This window comes from Microcaecilia unicolor, chromosome 2, assembly GCF_901765095.1.
Source record: "Microcaecilia unicolor chromosome 2, aMicUni1.1, whole genome shotgun sequence".
Classification (NCBI taxonomy): domain Eukaryota; kingdom Metazoa; phylum Chordata; class Amphibia; order Gymnophiona; family Siphonopidae; genus Microcaecilia; species Microcaecilia unicolor.
Window position 1 is genome coordinate 538061568 of NC_044032.1, and position 18328 is coordinate 538079895.

The 18328-nt window shown below is 43.9% G+C and overlaps 1 protein-coding gene across 2 annotated transcripts in view; it reads left to right on the forward strand.

The window, feature by feature from the left end:
* WDR19 (WD repeat domain 19) overlaps positions 1 to 18328 on the forward strand; it is a 565820-nt gene that overhangs the window by 317554 nt on the left and 229938 nt on the right. For both annotated transcript variants that reach the window (XM_030191304.1, XM_030191303.1), the window contains exon 24: positions 17306 to 17389. In XM_030191304.1, the coding sequence (XP_030047164.1) occupies positions 17306 to 17389 (84 nt within the window). The remainder of the gene's footprint in view (positions 1 to 17305; positions 17390 to 18328) is intronic.

Consider the following 18328-nt stretch of genomic DNA (forward strand, 5'->3'; position numbering starts at 1 on the left):
CCATTGTACAGGAATAAAAGAAGCTTCCTTGGATATACTGTAGTTAGGGCATTGTGAGGTGGCATAGCAGACTCCGGAAGTTGTGTTGAGGAGCAAAAAAGAATAATGGCGAGGGCGCTAAAAGGCACTATTTTAATTAAACGTTCTGTTATCGTTAGGTTTTTGGTATACCTCTGAATTGTAAATCTAAAAATACTATTAAGGCTGTGATGGTTCCTAACCAAATATCGAACCGGAGAGACACCCCTCATCGTATGCCCCAAGGATCAAGCCTAAGGAGCAGGATTCGCACCTCCGGCGCGCGCCGCAGTGGTACAAGCGCGCCGCTCAGGAGCGAGTTTAAATACCAAAATGAACTTGCTTTGATGACGTGGTGCGTCGATGCGCAGGTCACGTGACCCCGCTCGCAACTCAAGGTAAAATACTTTAAAATATCAGTCAGGTAATTTTGATGACGTGGTGCGTCGATACGCAGGTCACGTGACCCCGCTCGCAACTCAAGGTAAAATACTTTAAAATATCAGTCAGGTAATCAAAATGAACTTGCTTTGATGATGTGGTGCGTCGATGCGCAGGTCACGTGACCCCGCTCGCAACTCAAGGTAAAATACTTTAAAATATCAGTCAGGTAATTTTGATGACATTCTTATTCGTAGAGATACAGACTAGCCCCTGACTCAGCCCTTTTGTGGGCGAAACATGACCTGTGTCGGGCAGTTGTCTTATATACGGTATCTTCAATAAAAATTTTTGGATAATATACTGATCTGCTTGCTCATTTTCCACGTTGGATTTCGCAGATCGTTTGCCTTGCTGTTTCCTGGACTGTGATGGGGACAAAGAAGAAAGACCTGAACAGTGAACTAAAAACTGGCAGGCGGTGGCTGCTGCAGAGACCCAATGGAGGAGAAACAGGAGACCGTAAAACAAAAAACCAAAAAAAACCCCAAAGCATAAAAAAATGTGTGAAAAACAAAAAAAGAAAAAAAAATAGAAAGCTACTCATCAAAAAAGGGGGAACAATAAAAATAAAAAGGGGGATTACAAAGTGGCAAAACTACTGAAAGGCGGCTTCTACATGGACATGAAAAGGGAACACAACAGAAAATGTACTGTCAGAAAAGTGGAAATAACAAAAAAGCAAAAATATATAAAAAGTATATAATAAGAATGTGGTAATGGTCCCACCAAAACATAGCTGTCTAGACAAAAACCAGACAAGATCTGCAGGTAACAAGTCGAGACCAGTCGTAAGGAGAACAAAGTAAAAGCACGGGAAGAAAAAAAGCCAGCTGTGACCAAAACAAACTAATGGAATAGAGAAAAGGGGATACTCTGGTAGCAGTTTACCTAACATCTGGTCAAATCAACACAACAGCGCGCACTTCTAAATTGGAGCAAAATGTGGGAACGAACACAGGAGTGCGCACTTCAAGATGAAGCATATTATGTGAGTCTAATGACCCCTAGATACAGCACCATGTAAATGTTTGCTAATGTAAGCTATGATGTGATGTTATTGGCAGAAAAACCTAATGGAAACATCAAAGTACTTGGCCACATTGTCAAACCTAGATCCTCCCCCTTGATATATGCAGACCTAGAACCAAAGACTGTAAAAAATTAAAAATAAAGTGTGGAGATAAACAGAGAAAAGGATAGCTCCATGCTGTCCCTTAAGCAACTGTATACTATAGAATGTGTGAAAAAGACGGAGCATGGGTATAGCCAGACAGTAAAGCTAATGGACTAAAGAAATACCGTAGAGAGAAAAAAAAAGATAAACAGCTGATCAACTGAGTCTCAAAGGAATATGTATAAAGTATTTAATATACAAATAAACCCCATGACTCCAGCTGAGGGACTGATGAATGGCCTCATCAATATAGTAAAAAATAAATAATGAAACAAAATAAAGAAAAATCTATATTAATAAATCCCACCTTGAACGTTCTGAAGCTCACTCCAAGGCAGAGAAGCTCACTCCAAGGCAGAGAAGCACAAAAATCCTGTAGTCTTCATAGGCTAGGACCAGTCACCCTCACTCATAGACCCACCCTCAGCCACACCCCATCTGTACATAAAACGCTACCTCAACATTCTGAAGACAACCTGCTGAAGCCATCTGCAAAATCCCTAAACAGTTCGTAAGTTCATGGTGGTGAAGCCATCCAACTCACCATGTCTCTCTGCCCCGCCCTCGAGGGCGGAACACAGAAAGTAAAGGGATCCATAAAGGCACCCCTACCAACTGGCAACCCCCTCCAACAAACAACGACCCAGGCAGGGGGAGTGTTTCCGTACTCCTCCCCCTGCCTAGGAATCGCTACAGACTGCTGGCAAACTCCCCAACCACACGACCACAGAAGCCATCCGCAACCCCCCCCCCCCCCCACACACACACAGAAACACACACAAACACACACACACGCAAACACACACACAAAGGCAAACACACAAAGGCAAACACACACACAGGCAAACACACACACAAACACACAAACGCAAACACACACACAAACGCACACACACAAAGGCAAACACACACACACATAAACACACACACACACACAAACGCAAACACATACCCATAAACACACACACACAAACGCAAACACATACACATAAACACACACACACACACAAACGCAAACACACAAACGCAAACAAACACACAAACACATACACACACAAACGCAAACACACACACATAAACACACACACACAAACACATACATACACACACAAACGCAAACAAACACACAAACACATACACACACAAACGCAAACACACACACACACGCAAACACACACACACACACAAACGCACACACACATACAAACACACACAAACAAACACAAACACACATATACAAACACACACACACACACACATACAAACACACACACACAAACAGCCTCGACGGTGCACCTCTAAGTGCCCCCCCGCCGCATCGCCACAACAACCCGTGCAACGGGGCATCAGCCCCTTCCCTCCTCGCCGCATCACCCAACCCCTCCCCCGCCGCTTCACCAAGCCCCTCCCCCCCACACATCGACCGCCTCGCCACCCGCGACCGCTAATACAAACTCTGTCCGGCGGCTGCTGCTGCTTCTATTCAGCAGCAGCAGCCCGTACATAAAGAAAACAAACAAACAAAAAAACAACCTCCTAAAATGCACCTCCGTGGAGAACCATCTCACATTGGCTGACATCTCTGCAGCTGCTCCTCCTCTCCCCTCAACGTCAGTGCCCCTGCCGGAAGACCCCGGAGAAACGCCGAGACGTCAGAGGGGAGAGGAGGAGCGCATGCTGAGACTTCAGCCAATGTTAGATGCTTCTCAACGGAGGTGTGTTTTAGGAGGATTTTTTTTTTTTTGTTTTCTTTATGTACGGGCTGCTGCTGCTGAATAGCAGAAGCAGCAGCCACCGGACCCAGTTTGTATTAGCGGTTGCGGGTGGTGAGGGGGTTGATGAGGGGGGAGGGGCTTGGTGATGTGTCACGGTGGGGGGGTCGGGTGATGCGCGAAGGGGGGGACAAGGGGCTTTCTTTGGGTGCTGCGCCGGCTGGGGGGGGAAGGGGGGGTCTCGCTGGACATGGGTGGCTGGAAGGAAGCAGGGGGAGGGGAGAGTCGCTGCACATGGGTGGCTGCAGGGGGGGCAGGGAACAGGGAGATAGGGATGGGGCTCCACACACCACATGGGTGCCTGCAAGGGGGACAGGGGATACAGGACGGACACTGCAGGGCGGGCAGGGGGACAGAAGGGTTGGTGATCGTCAGGGGGGACAGGTGGGTCGATGGACATGGCTGGCCACAGGGGAGGAACAGGGATAAAGGAGAGGAGCGTCCTCAGACATGGGTGGCTGCACAGGACAGAAGGGTCGCTGGACATGGCTGGCCACAGGGGGGACAGGGGAGAGAGGAGGGACGCTGCACATGCGTGCCTGCAGGGGGACAGGAGGGATGCTGGGGGGGGGGGGGCTGAGACCACATGGGTGGCTGCAGGGGGAGCAGGGGAGACAGGAAGGACGCAGCAGGGGGAGAGGAGGGTTGATGGGCATGGGTGGCTGCAGGGGGATCCTGGACATGGGTGGCTGCAGGGGGAACACGGGGAGAGGAGGATCGCTGCACATGCCTGGCTGCAAGGGGGCAGGGGAGAGGGAGGGGTTGAGGGGGTTCCTCACACCACACACGCAGTCACTCATTCTCTGTCTGCCACATACACTCTCACTCACACACTCACTGTCTTTGTCCCTCTCTCTCACACAGTGTCACACAGAAACACAAACACTGTCTCTCACACACTCTCTCTCTCGCACAAACACATACACTTTGTCTCTCTCTCTCTCACATTCTCTCTCTGACACACACGCTCCATCTCTCATGCATGCTCTTTCTGAAACATACACTCCAAGGAAAACCTTGCTAGCGCCCGTTTCATTTCTAACAGAAACGGGCCTTTTTTACTAGTAGTATATGAAATGTCATGGTAAAACCACTGACACCATTACTTCAAAAAAGGTGTGACACTCTATAGCAGATGTGATAACATGAGATTTAAAGTTAAAAAAAAAATAATAAAATTAAAAAGACAAACCTGAATGTATGCCAGAGGGAGTAGATGGCATAAAACATACCCTATATACATGTATATGGCAGTACGCTAATTTATGACAAAAAGGGAGGAACATATGTATGGTGAAAGGGTAGACAATTTGTTCTGGGTCAAAAAAAACGTGTTTTTGACTGGACTTGGCTCTTTAGAGAAAAACTGTCAGATCTTGTTCAGCATTTAAACCTTTTAGATTCACAGTATCTAATTCAAAAGTTAACCGTTGTTCTTGTAACAAAATCTTATCTTGATCTCCCCCTCTCCATGTTGGATAAATTTGTTTAAATACTAGGAACTTGATATGAATGGTGTGGTTGAGATTGTACCAGTGAGAAACTAGTGTTGCTGCCTGTATATTTCTACTTATGCAGCTACTGTGTTCAATCATTTTTGTCCTTACCATGCGTTTTGTCTTACCCACGTATAAGAGATTAGAAGGGCATATAATGATGTATATAACATAGGTAGAATTTAGGCCGTATTATGTCTCAAAAAGTAGCTTCTATTTTTAGTAGGATATTTGTGATATCTAAGTACTGAATGTCTGGGTCTGTCAGTGTAGACGGTACTAGTTTGTCTCTCAAATTTTTATTTCTGGAAAAAGCTATGACTGGTTTCGTGTTTTGAAAACAGGGATGAGTCTCTAGTATGTGCCAATTTTTCAGGATGGCTTTGTGAAATTCTTTTGAATATTGTGAGAAACGCAGGGTGCACACTAAATTTGGATCTTTCTGGATTCTTTATTGTGTTAATAAGTCTTCTGTATCTTGAATACTTGCTTTGTTAAAGCCTTTCTTGACACATTTTACTGGATATCCTCTGTTTAAAAAAACGTTGTGATAGTAGACGAGCTTGTTCAAAGTCTTCAAAATTGGTGCATAGACGGTGGTGACGACAAAGGAATTGTGAGTATGGTGAATTATTCTTTAAACTTTGATTGTGAAAGCTTGTGAAATGTAAATATGTGTTATCAGTCGGTTTCCTGTATATTTTGGTGATGAAGAAATAATCTGTTTTTATGATAAGTATATCTAAAAAAGGAATTTGATGATGATCAAATTCATCGTGAAAAGTAGATTTTTGTCACAGGTGTTCAGCCATTTTGTAAAAATCATTAAGCCTCTCTTCACTGCCTTTCCATAAGAGGAGCACATCATCTATATATCTCTTGTAGAGGATTATTTCTGTCTTATAAGGATTATCTTGTAAATAATTCTTTTCAAATTCAGCTATGTACAAATTTGCCACATCTGGAGCCATGGCTGATCCCATGGCAGTGCTGTGTATTTGTTTGTAAAAATGTATTTAAAAAGCAAAGTAATTCTTAGTGCTATGGTCACAAAGGTAATCATGAGATAGTTGGATATATGGCAGTGTGTTTTTCTGTTCTTTTATATTTCTTCAGTTATAAGAAGTGATTCCAACCGTGTATAAGGATTCTATATCTAGAGTGACCAAGATGATGATGCTCAAATCTCTCGTGAATTCTTCTAAGAGACTGGTGACTTGAGAGGAGTCTGTCACATAGGATGGTATCTGTGGGACATACAGATGTAAGAAAAAAAAAATCAACAAATTGTGAAAGGGGTTCAAGTACAGAACCATTGCCAGAGACAATAAGATGGCCAGGCAGATTAGTAAGTGATTTATGGATTTTAGGTAAAATGTGAAAAGTGGGAATCACTGGATGTGGAGTCAGAAGGAAATCTGTTTAGATGTCAAAAAACTGGCTCCGTGTGACAGGAGAACTACTTCTCTGATTTCTTCTTGTAGCCATGAACTAGGGTCTTCATTGAGGTGGACATAATATTTAGTATCAAGTAATTGTCTTGACAGTTCATTGACGTAATCTGTCCTGTCTTGTATGACATTGCCACCCCCTTTGTTTGCTGGTTTAATGACAATATTGGTGTTCCTGGATAATGTTTTCATTTCTTCATTTTCAACTCTAGTGAGATTATGGAAGCTTTTCTTTGGCTTCAATGTTTCTGTTGCTTGTATATCTTTTAGTACACATTTATAGAAAGTAGATATAATGGGGTCTGAGGTTCCTGGGGGGGGGTCCAGTTGGAGCACCTCTTCATGGTCGAGCAATCCGGAGCAGATTCTTTATCCGAGAAAAAATGTAAAATCTGAAGTTTCCTATTGAAGTGGAACAGGTCTAAGCGTGTTTGTAATGGATCATAATGTGGTGTAGAGACAAAACATAATCCCTTCTGTAATAAGCAATTTGTGATGCTGTAAGGTCATAACTTGAAATGTTAATCACAGGAATTTCTTCTGTCTCGGGAGCTACCATAATTTCTGTTGGTAACTGCCCCTTCCTCTTCCTCTCCATCCTCCTCTAGCTGGCACAGCTTGGGGATCCCTGCCACTAGCTACAGCAAGGGTGATGGTTAATTTTGGGTTTGAGCTTCTCATCTTTCCCCCTAAACCTACCTCTCCTCTCCCCCCTTTCTCTGTCTCGGTGGATGCCACTCTCATTCTCCCTGTCTCATCAGCTCGTAACCTTGGGGTCATCTTTGACTCCTCTCTCTCCTTCTCTGCTCATATTCAACAAATTGCCAAAACCTGTCGTTTCTTTCTCTATAACATTAGCAAAATCCGTCCCTTCATCTCTGAGCACTCTACCATAACCCTTATCACCTCTCGTATTGATAATTGTAACCTGCTTCTCACTGGCCTCCCTCTTAGCCATCTCTCTCCTCTTCAATCAATCCAAAACTCTGCTGCGCGACTCATTTTCCGCCAAAGTTGCTATGCTCACATTAGCCCCCTCCTTAAGTCACTTCACTGGCTCCCTGTTTCCGTATCCAGTTCAAGCTTCTTTTATTGACCTATAAGTGTATTCACTCTGCCGCTCCCCAGTACCTCTCCACACTTGTCTCTCCCTACGCCCCCCCCCCCCCGGGTACTCCGTTCTGTAGATAAATCTCTCTTATCTGTCCCCTTCTCCTCTACTGCTAATTCTAAACTCCGTTTCTTTTGTCTTGCTGCACCCCACGCCTGGAATCAGGGCTGCCGAGAGACTGGGCTTGGCCCTGGACAAGGCTGCCCCTGGGCCCCCCCGCTCCCCTCCGTCCGCCACCGGGCCGGGCCCCTGCTCTATATGTAGACCCTTCAAGAGGTAGTGTGTCATGATTTAGGCTCTACACCTTTTCTGATGTTTTGGTGCCACCTCAGTAAGGCCAAAACACAATCTCTCCACTGCAAAACACTATACACAAACTTGTGCAAAAACCCACTCATAACCTTACCAAACTATAACAGCACTAATTCCAAAGACAGGACGAGCTACAACCTTATGCGTGGAAAGGCAGCACTGTAATTGCACCGGGCTCAAAAACACCAGTACACTACCTAATGAAAAACAAAAAAGGAATACTACACACTAGCAGAATACTGCACCTTGATCACACATGAAAAACACATGACAACAGACATTACACAAGGAACTAGAAATAAAAAAAAATATGAAGGTAAAATACTGAACTGGGAAGTTACCTCAAGAAGTCAGACTCAGCATGCAGCAATACTAGAAAAATTGAAACTTACATGAAAAATATCACAGATACACATTTCCAAAAGCTGACATATTCCAATTAATAAATTCTGAATAAACTACTTTTTTCTACCTTTGTTGACTGATCATTTAGTTTTTCTATTCGCTTTGGTCTCAGTGTCTTCTGTTTTATGCAGTGTCTTCTTTCCATTTGATGTTTTTTCTCTCACCGTGTCCACCATCCTCCTGTGTCCTTATGCTACCATCTGTAGCCCTGTCCCTATCCTTCCTCCAGTTTCAGCATCTGCCCTGAAAGTGTTCCGATCCAGCCATTAAATTCAGCAATTTCCCCTCCATCTATATCCAGCATTTCTCCTCAGTCCCCTCCATCCATGTGCATCTCCTTCCTGACTTCCCTCCCCTCCATCCATCCATGTCCAGCAACTCTCCATTCTCCCCTGCCCTCTCCTCCATCCACCCATATCCAGTAAATGTCCTCTGTCCCCTGCCCCCTCCATTCATCCATCCATGTTCAGCAATTCTCCTCTCTCCCCCTGCCCTCCCCTCCTGTCCAGCGATCTCTTCTCTCTCCCCTCCTCTCCATGTCCAGCGATCTCTTCTCTCCCACCTGCCCTCCCTTCCTGTCCAGCGATCTCTTCTCTCTCCCCCCTGCCCTCCCCTCCTGTCCAGCGATCTCTTCTCTCTCCCTCTGCCCTCCCCTCCTCTCCTGTCCAGCGATCTCTTCTCTCTCCCCCCTGCCCTCCCCTCCTCTCCATGTCCAGCGATCGCTTCTCTCTCCCCCCTGCCCTCCCCTCCTCTCCTGTCCATCGATCTCTTCTCTCCCCCCTGCCCTGCCCTCCCCTCCTGTCCAGCGATCTCTTCTCTCTCCCCCTACCCTCCCCTCCTCTCCTGTCCAGCGATCTCTTCTCTCTCCCCCTGCCCTCCCCTCCTCTCCTGTCCAGCGATCTCTTCTCTCTCCTCCCTGCCCTCCCTTCCTCCCACCCATATTAAAGGGCACCCATATTAAAGGGCACACACTAGATATAATTACATACAAATTCGCACACGAACAAAATCTAACAATAAAAAATACAAAATGGACAGCCATACCATGGTCCAATCACTACAAAGCGAACCTATCCTTAAAATGGCGAACAAAATACTCGCAACAAAAACAAGAAAAATCAACCTATACCACGAGAGGAAAAATAGACCCACTAACATTCTGGCAACAGACTCGCCCCAATATCTTGATGACTGGGACAAAAGATATAGAACCATATTAGACGACATAGCACCACCCCAAACCAGGACCTCGCACAGAAAGAACTCAATACCCTGGTTCAACGAAGAGTTAAAAGATCTGAAAACACAAGTCAGAAGACTAGAAAGAGCATGGATTAAGAAAAAAGACAACCTTGCACTAAACGAATGGAAACAGCTACACAGAAAATACAAATACACCATCAGACAGACCAAAAGATCATATTATAAAACTAAAATCGGACCAGGCTACAAGGACACACACAAACTCTTCCAACTCGTAAATAATCTACTAAATACAGCAGCGCTTACCATTAACAACAGTAATCCCCCATCAGCAAACAACCTTGCGAAATACTTCAAAGAGAAAATCACAAAGCTATGAACTATGATACCCAACAGCACAACTGACTATGCAAACCTCCTTGATTGTCTAGACCCAATACATGGGGAATATCCGGCAGATAGATCATGGACAGACTTTAACTCACTATCAATAGAAAAGATCTCCCAATCACTCAAAAAATACGCCAAATCACAATGCAAACTAGACATATGTCCTAGCAATCTCATAAGATCTGCTCCGCAACAATTCTTAACAGACCTCACAGACTACCTAAATTACATGCTACAAAATGGTCTCTTCCCAAAAAACAGAGGAAATATACTACTCACTCCGTTACCTAAAGATGCAAAGAAAAGCACAAGTGATATAAGCAACTATCGACCAGTAGCATCTAACCCACTAATAACCAAACTTATGGAAGGAGTAGTGACAGAACAACTCACTAAACACCTAAACAAACACTCAATTTTACACGAATCTCAATCAAGATTTCGATCAAACTACAGCACAGAAACAGTACTAGTGACTCTAATGAATAAATTTAAACAAACAATCGCAAAAGGCAATAATATACTTCTCCTACAATTTGATATGTCCAGTGCCTTCGACATGGTCAACCATGGAATTTTATTACACATGCTGGAATACTTCGGAGTTGGAGAAAACGTCCTCAATTGGTTTAAAGGATTCCTAACATCAAGATCATACCAAGTAACAACTAATGCAGAGACATCACCCCCATGGATACCTGAATGCGGTGTACAACAAGGATCCCCACTCTCACCAACCCTCTTCAACCTAATGATGACACCCCTATCCAAGCTATTAGATAATCAACATCTCAACCCATACATATATGCAGACGATGTCACGATCTACATCCCATTTAAACAAGACCTAAAGGAAGTTACTAACAAAATCAACCAAACCTTCCAAATCATGCACTCCTGGGCGGACGCATTTCAACTGAAACTCAACGCAGAAAAAACACAATGCCTTATAATCACCTCACAACACAATACACACAAATTTGACACCATAACCACCCCAAACATAACCCTCCCGGTCGCAGACAACTTGAAAATTCTGGGAGTCACCATTGATCGAAATCTCACACTTAAAAACCATGTGAAGAATACAACTAAAAAAGTGTTCCATGCCATGTGGAAACTCAAAAGAGTGAAAACTTTCTTCCCAAGGGCCATTTTCATGAAACTGGTGCAGTCATTGATGTTAAGTCACCTAGATTATTACAACGCACTCTTCGCTGGCTGTAAAGAACAGACCATCAAAAAACTTCAAACAGCCCAAAATACTGCAGCCAGACTCATATTTGGGAAAACAAAATATGAAAGCGCTAAACCCCTAAGAAAGAAACTACACTGGCTACCACTGAAAGAACGTACTGCATTCAAAATCTGCACGATTGTTCATAAAATCATTTACGGAGAGGCCCCGACTTACATGCTAGACCTCGTGGATCTGCCTCCCAGAAATGCTAAGAGAGCTTCCCACACCTTTCTTAACCTACACTTCCCCAACTGCAAAGGAATAAAATACAAACTAACACACACGTCTAGCTTTTCTTATATAAGCACGCAGATGTGGAATTCTCTTCCAATACACCTAAGAATGATCAAAGAATTGACCGATTTCCGCAAATCCCTGAAGACATACCTCTTTAGCATAGCCTACCACGAGAACCCTTAACTAACTACAACACAACACCTAACCAAAATGGCACAGAATGTATCTTTCAATAACGACCTGTCCAAACCTCCTCCTATTCCTTTACCTCTATGTAACACTAATTGTTTTCTTTAACCTGGTATATATACCCTCATTTCCCCTTACGTTCCCGCCCATAACCTCCGCTCACAGGACAAATCCCTCCTCTCAGTACCCTTCTCCTTCACCGCCAACTCCAGGCTCCGCTCATTCTGCCTCCGCCTCACCCTATGCTTGGAATAAACTTCCTGAGCCCTTACGCCAAGCCCCCTCCCTACCCATCTTCAAATCCTTGCTCAAAGCCCACCTCTTCAATGTTGCTTTCGGCACCTAACCTTTATACCTTTCAGGAAATCTAGACTGCCCCTATTTGACTGACTGTACATTTGTCCTCTAGATTGTAAGCTCCTTTGAGCAGGGACTGTCCTTCTGTGTTAAATTGTACAGCGCTGCTTAACCCTAGTAGCGCTTTAGAAATGTCAAGTAGTAGTAGTAGTATATGCTATAACCGGTCTCTGTAAGCCACATTGAGCCTGCAAATAGGTGGGAAAATGTGGGATACAAGTGCAATAAATAATAAATATTCCACCAATTACGCACTGTTCACCATCTGTTTGATGACAGCCACTTTCACGTCTTGATTCTCTCACTTTTTACATCCTGGCTTCATTACTGCAATGTTGTGTATGCTGGCCTTCCTCATTTCTCCTTTAAAAAGCTTCAGTTTCTGCAAAATGTTGCCATTAAAATGTTCTATCAGACTCACTGCTCAGGTTACACTACTCTGTTATTAAAACTTTACCACTGGCTATCTGTTGACAAATGTATTACCTGTAAGCAGTGCCGTTTTTATTTCCCCCTTTACCTGGAATTCTTTCCCATGGCCTTCTGCAGTGAATCTCTCTAAAATCCTTTAAAACAAACCTGGCGAGACAGGGTTATGAGTATCCTCCAGCAAGAATTTCTATCCCACTCTTCTCTCAATATATCCCCTTTCTTCCCTCCCCCAGCCTTTTAGTATGAGTGTGTATCTGTCCTATCATACTTTGGCGTTCCTTTCTTAATGCTTTATAATTGTAGTTATGTAAACTGCACTGTCCTGCCCCTGCAGCTAGTGCGGTCAAGAATTTTTAAATAAACTATAAAGTATCTTTTTCCTTTTTACACATGGAATTTCTACCCATAGGGATTCCAAGATGTGTTTTGTGTCCTGCAGAAGTTTTAGTCTATTTGATTCAAGGCCCTCCTTAACATATAATGCTACCCCTCTACTAATTTGATCCACCCTGTCAGTACGATATAATGTGTACCCTGGTGACAGTGTCCCATTGGTTATCTTCCTTCCACCAGGTTTCAGAAATGCCTATTATATCTGTCTTTTCATTTATTGCAAAATATTCTAACTCTTGCTGGATAACACCAAAACAGGAAAGAGAGGGCATCCCGATAGTGAGGTTACAATAGAGCAGACAGATTTTCAAGATTGCAAATTATCACTGTCAGATGCTGCGCAAGCTGTAAATAGGAACAACAAACATTGTTTGAAGTGTCTATATGCAAATACCAGAAGCCCTGCCTTATGTGTTTGTGGTTGTTGGTGATTCACACTGCAATCTGTGTGCCATTAGGACCCTTTGAACCTTTTTTCTTTAATCAGTCATTGTGATTTGATTGACAGATAACGGAACATAGTGCTTATCCTAAAAGGGAAACTTTTGCAAAAGGTTCTCTGTAAAGGTTTCTTTCTCTAGCAAATTATTTTAACTAGATATTCACAAGTATGAACCTACCTTTCTTTCTGTTTGTATTAACATAGAGATGTCTTTAAAATGGCAAAAGTTGAAAAATCTAAACTGAGGCTTCCTTGCCCAGATGTTCAAAATTCTGGTGCTGTACTAAACAGCATCAGAAAAATACCACCACAATAGCGCAGGGAAGGAACGCCCTAATGATCAACGCTGACATGCAGATTTAATCGCGTTGTTAGCATTGAGCATTAGGGACTTCTGTGGGAGAGAGCTGTGCGTTAAGCACAGTGGCGTACCAAGCGCGGGGTGGTGGGGTTGTCTGCTTGCTTCGCTTGTGCCTGTGAAAGAAGCAGATCACCTTGGGCCTTCCCTCACTGTGTCCCGCCTCGCGGAAATAGGAAGTTATATCAGAGGAGGGTGGGACACAGTGAAGGCCCGAGGCGATCTGCTTCTTTCACAGGTGGACGCGAGGCACTGCACGCTGGTGCTGCGCTGCCGATTCAGATTTTTTAAAATGCTTTGCAGGGGGCCAGATGACAGAGAGGAGGGGGCCTTCGAGGGAGCTGAGGGTAGACAGGTGGGGACTGGGGCAGGGGTCTCAGATGGGAGAAGGGAGCTGGAATTGGGGCCATGCCTGGGGCAGGAGCGAGAATGGGGCCATGCATGGGACAGGTGGGAGAATGGGTCTGGGGCTGGAAAGGGGGGGCAGATGAGAGAATGGGGCTGGGGCTGAAAAGGGGGGGGCATAATGCAAGGCAGGTGGATGAAGGGGACTGGAACTGGGGGCTGAAAAGGAGAGTAGGTGGGATAAGGGGGCTAGTTCTGGAACTAGGGGCTGAAAAGGGAAAGGGGCTAAAACTGTGGGGACTGGGGGCTGAAAAGGGGATAGGAAGAAAGTGGCTGGGGCTGAAGCTCATGGACTGGTGGGAGAAAAGGGCTGGGGCTAAAACTGGGGACTGATGGGATAATGGGGCTGGAACTGGGGTCTAAAAAAGGGGGGGCAGGTGGGAAAAGTGGTCTGGGGCTGGGACTGGGGGCTGAAAAGAGGGGGCAGAGAAAGAGAGAAAGAAAGGATAGATCCTTGGTGGAAGGGAAAGAGAGGGAGGGTAGACCCTGGATGGATGGGAGAGGGAGGGCAAATGGTGGATGGAGGAGGCAGAGAGAAAGGGCAGACAGTGGATGGAAGGGAGAGAGAGAGAGCAGACTGTGGTTGGAAGGGGGAGAGAGAGAGAGGGCAGACAGGGGCAGATGGTGGATGGAAGGGGCAGAGAATAGAGGGCAGACGCTAGATGGAAGGGACAGAGGGAGAGAGAGGGTAGATGATGGATGGAAGGGAGAGAGAGGGCAGGCGGTTGATGGAGGGGGACAGGAGAGAGAGGGCAGACACTGGATGGCAGGGGCAAGGAGGGAGAGAAGGCAGACACTGGATTGCAAGGAGAGAGAGAAGGTAAATGCTGGATGGAAGGGAGAGAGTGAAGAGAAGATGGGGAAAGCAGAAACCAGAGACAACAAACTGTAAATAAAATTTTTTATTTTATGTTTTTGCTTTAGGATAAAGTAGTATTGTAGCTATGTTAATAAATGTTTATAAATAGAACATGGAAATAAGGTAATCTTTTTATTGAACTAATTTTAATATATTTTTAATACAAAACCCCCTCCTCAAGTCAGGATAGGATATTGTAACAACAGTATACTGTAATAACCAAGGAGGGAAGGTTTTGGCCTCTGAAAGCTAAATGTATTAGTCCAATATAGTAACATAGTAGATGACGGCAGAAAAAGATCTGCACGGTCCATCCAGTCTGCCCAATAAAATGGTATTATTTTATTTTCTATATTTGTTTTATTTCTATTTGTTAATTTGTGAAGTGGTGAAATTTACATCTGCTATCTTTATATTTTGCACAGTACTAGGGGACATTTTCTGTTTCTGTGGTTTTCCATTGTATGCAGAATCTGGCTTCTTGGGGTTTCAGTTTAATTTTTGTCTAAATAGAAAGTTTATGGTTACTTATTCTATAGTGGATTAGGGCGTATCTGTGTCTGTGAAAAAGACATAATTTTCAGATGGCATTGACTGTGCAGGATCGACGATCTTCGTTTTACAATTGGTGAATTGATGTGTAGTGCTCACTTCAGTGTTTAAGATGCTTCCTTTTCCTAGGGACATCCTTATGTGACTCGTAGAAATTACTGCTTATGGTATGGTAGAATTGCTCTATAGGTCCTGAGTGTTTTGTATTCTCAATATGCCTAGTACTGGATTTTGAAGGGGGGGTTAAAAAATGACTGGCCCCAGGTGTCAAATACCCTAGGTACGCCACTGGTTAAGTACATCTCTTCAGCGCATGCCCAGAGTGCCAGAGGGGGTTGGGGAGAAAGAATATGTGCCAAGAGGAAGAGAATGGGAGGGAGAGCAGCCAAAGGAGGAAAGGGGAAGACAATGCAAATCTCCCTGCTCGATTCCGCTGCTGGCCTTGAGGTATCCTTGAAACGGGTTTTGTTCATTGCAATTCGTCTGCATCATCAACCATGAGCATTATCTGAACTATTTTACCTTTCAAACAATTCTCAGAGAGTCCTTTGCTGGTTTCATGTTGTTTATGGAGAAAACAGACCTGGCGTTCGAAGTAGGTTAAGATGTGATGATATAAAATTCTTATGGTTTTGGAATGGACAACAGCTCCTCTACAACTCAGATCATGCTTTTGTTTTCCCTTCATTCCTTTCCTAACACCAACTCTGAGCTGGCGTAGGATTTGCTGCGCTATGAGCACACTTGTGTTTTCCGCGGTTCTACGAACATCAGAGCGCATAGCTAATGACCACTATTTAGCATGCTACTTGTGTTGATGATCGTGCACATTGTTTCCCACAGTAGGGGTCTTGCAGCATACTGTGCCAGTAAATGCGGGTGCTAGTCCGGCGCTAATGGCCTCTAGCGCTCACGTTTACTTTTGAGCATCGAGGCCCCTATGCCTACTGATACTATAGTAACTGTAAAATAGCCCCCTTAAATGCTAACCTATAGAACTGTAACAGAGAATGCTAAGAAAAATTATTCCTTAACTCCTTTGCTAAGTAAGCAGAGTAACTTAAAATAAAGTTCCTGAGGTTACCTATTTAATTCTAAGTCTACCTTTCCCCAAGTTTAAAAACAGTTTCCCAGTAAATACTTACCAGTAAAGATCTCTCCCTCTCTGGAAGTCACAGCACCTCTTCTGGCATGCACTTCCTCTTTGGTATGCAAATCTATCTCATGCATATTCATTGTGGATATCCAGAAAACCAGATGAGACTTGGTGTCCCCCAAGGACTGGGTTGAGAAGTCCTGATCTAGAATGTCAAATACCCTTGAACTGGCCTCAGGCTATCCTAAAGTTATATTCAGCAGTATCGTGATACATTCTGCTGATTGTCCTGTTAAAGTTATTTGATAATTTTACCATTTGCCAGATTTCTGAATATTGGCCTCCCAGTATTGATGTCTAAATCAGTCTATCAATTTGTATTAGCAAAGTAGGGTGCCTTCTGAACATACCAGCGCTCTCCCTTGGAAAGGAGTTCAGCTGTAACTTGAGAATTAACTGCACAAAATGTGTTCAGAGCAGAATTTTTCTTAAAGATGCTTCATCCCAGATATGTTGTAAAGGACGTGTAATTAAACTTTGGAATTCATTGCCAGAGAATATGGTAAAGGCGGTTAGCTTAGCAGAGTTTTAAAAAGGTTTGGATGGCTTCCTAAAGGAAAAGTCCATAGACCATTATTAAATTGGACTTGGGGAAAATCCACTATTTCTGGGATAAGCAGTATAAAATGTTTTGTACTTTTTTGGGATTTTGCCAGGTATTTGTGACCTGGATTGACCACTGTTGGAAACAGGATCCTGGGCTTGATGGACCTTTGGTCTATCCCAGTATGGCAATACTTATGTACTTGTGACTGTTTTGAGTTTGTTCTGTGTGTCCCAGTTACTTATCGTGTTAACTCCACATCATTGAGGAGGTTTTGGTTCTTAACAGCTTATTTTTTTCTCATTTCTCTTTGTACAGAATGAGTGATATTCCATTAAATGAAGAGTTTGTTTCCTATTTTCCAGGGCAAAAGTTGGAGAGTTACTGCCGACTGTGACCTCTCCCAAGATTCACTTGCAGTATGCCAAAGCTAAAGAAGTGGATGGCAGGTGTGTTTTGCCTGTTGTAACTATAGTGGTTAGTTTAGAAACTTATTCTTGTTTTGGGGCATCTGAAAACTGGCATTTAGACATCCATATTGCACAGATGTCCAAATGCTTATTTTAGAAAGCCAGGATATGGACGTCTAACACTGCAGTACGTCCATATGGTGTAGTCTGGGTATGTTTTGGGCAGGACTAGAGAGGGGCCAAAAGATGCACATCCAACTGTGATCACAGAAGGGGAAGGGATGTCTATGTCTAAAAAGATGAACATTGTTATTTAGACCTAGTACTTATCACATCCGGGTTACAAAAAGGTGCTCTGATTGAGATGCTGTCCTCTGGAGTGATAAAGGCATGACACCTCCTTAATCCCCTATTGGTTGCTGTCCCCCTTCCTCTCCCCTGAATGTGAAACTGGCAAGGGATACCAAATTCTATGACAGTTTCACTATAGACAACACAGCATGCAGATCTGAGGTGCAGCCTAATGGTTAGTTTAGTGGACTGAGAACCAAAAGACCCGGGTTCAAATCCCACCAGCTCTTTATCTACCTACTGTACCTGAATGTATAAGGCACTTGCAAGCCTGAAGGCTATTGAAGTGGTGTACAGTCAGGCACAGTAGATATTTTTCTGTTCCTGGAGGGCTCACGTTAAAAACAAAATCACAACTAGTTGAAATGGGATTTGAACCTAGGTCACCTGACTCTTAACCCACTGCTGTAACCATTAGGCTACTCCTATGCTTAGTATGGATGTGTGTGTGGCCATTTTATAAGATGGACGTTCCTATGCTGCCACATTTTGTGTCCCTTGTTTTCCTCCGCTGCAAAACAAACAGCAGACCATCAATGTAGAAGATAGAAACAAGGCCTTTAATTTTACCAAACAAATGTTTATGCCTGACGTGGAGAAACTCTGAAGGAAGTGCTACAAAACAAT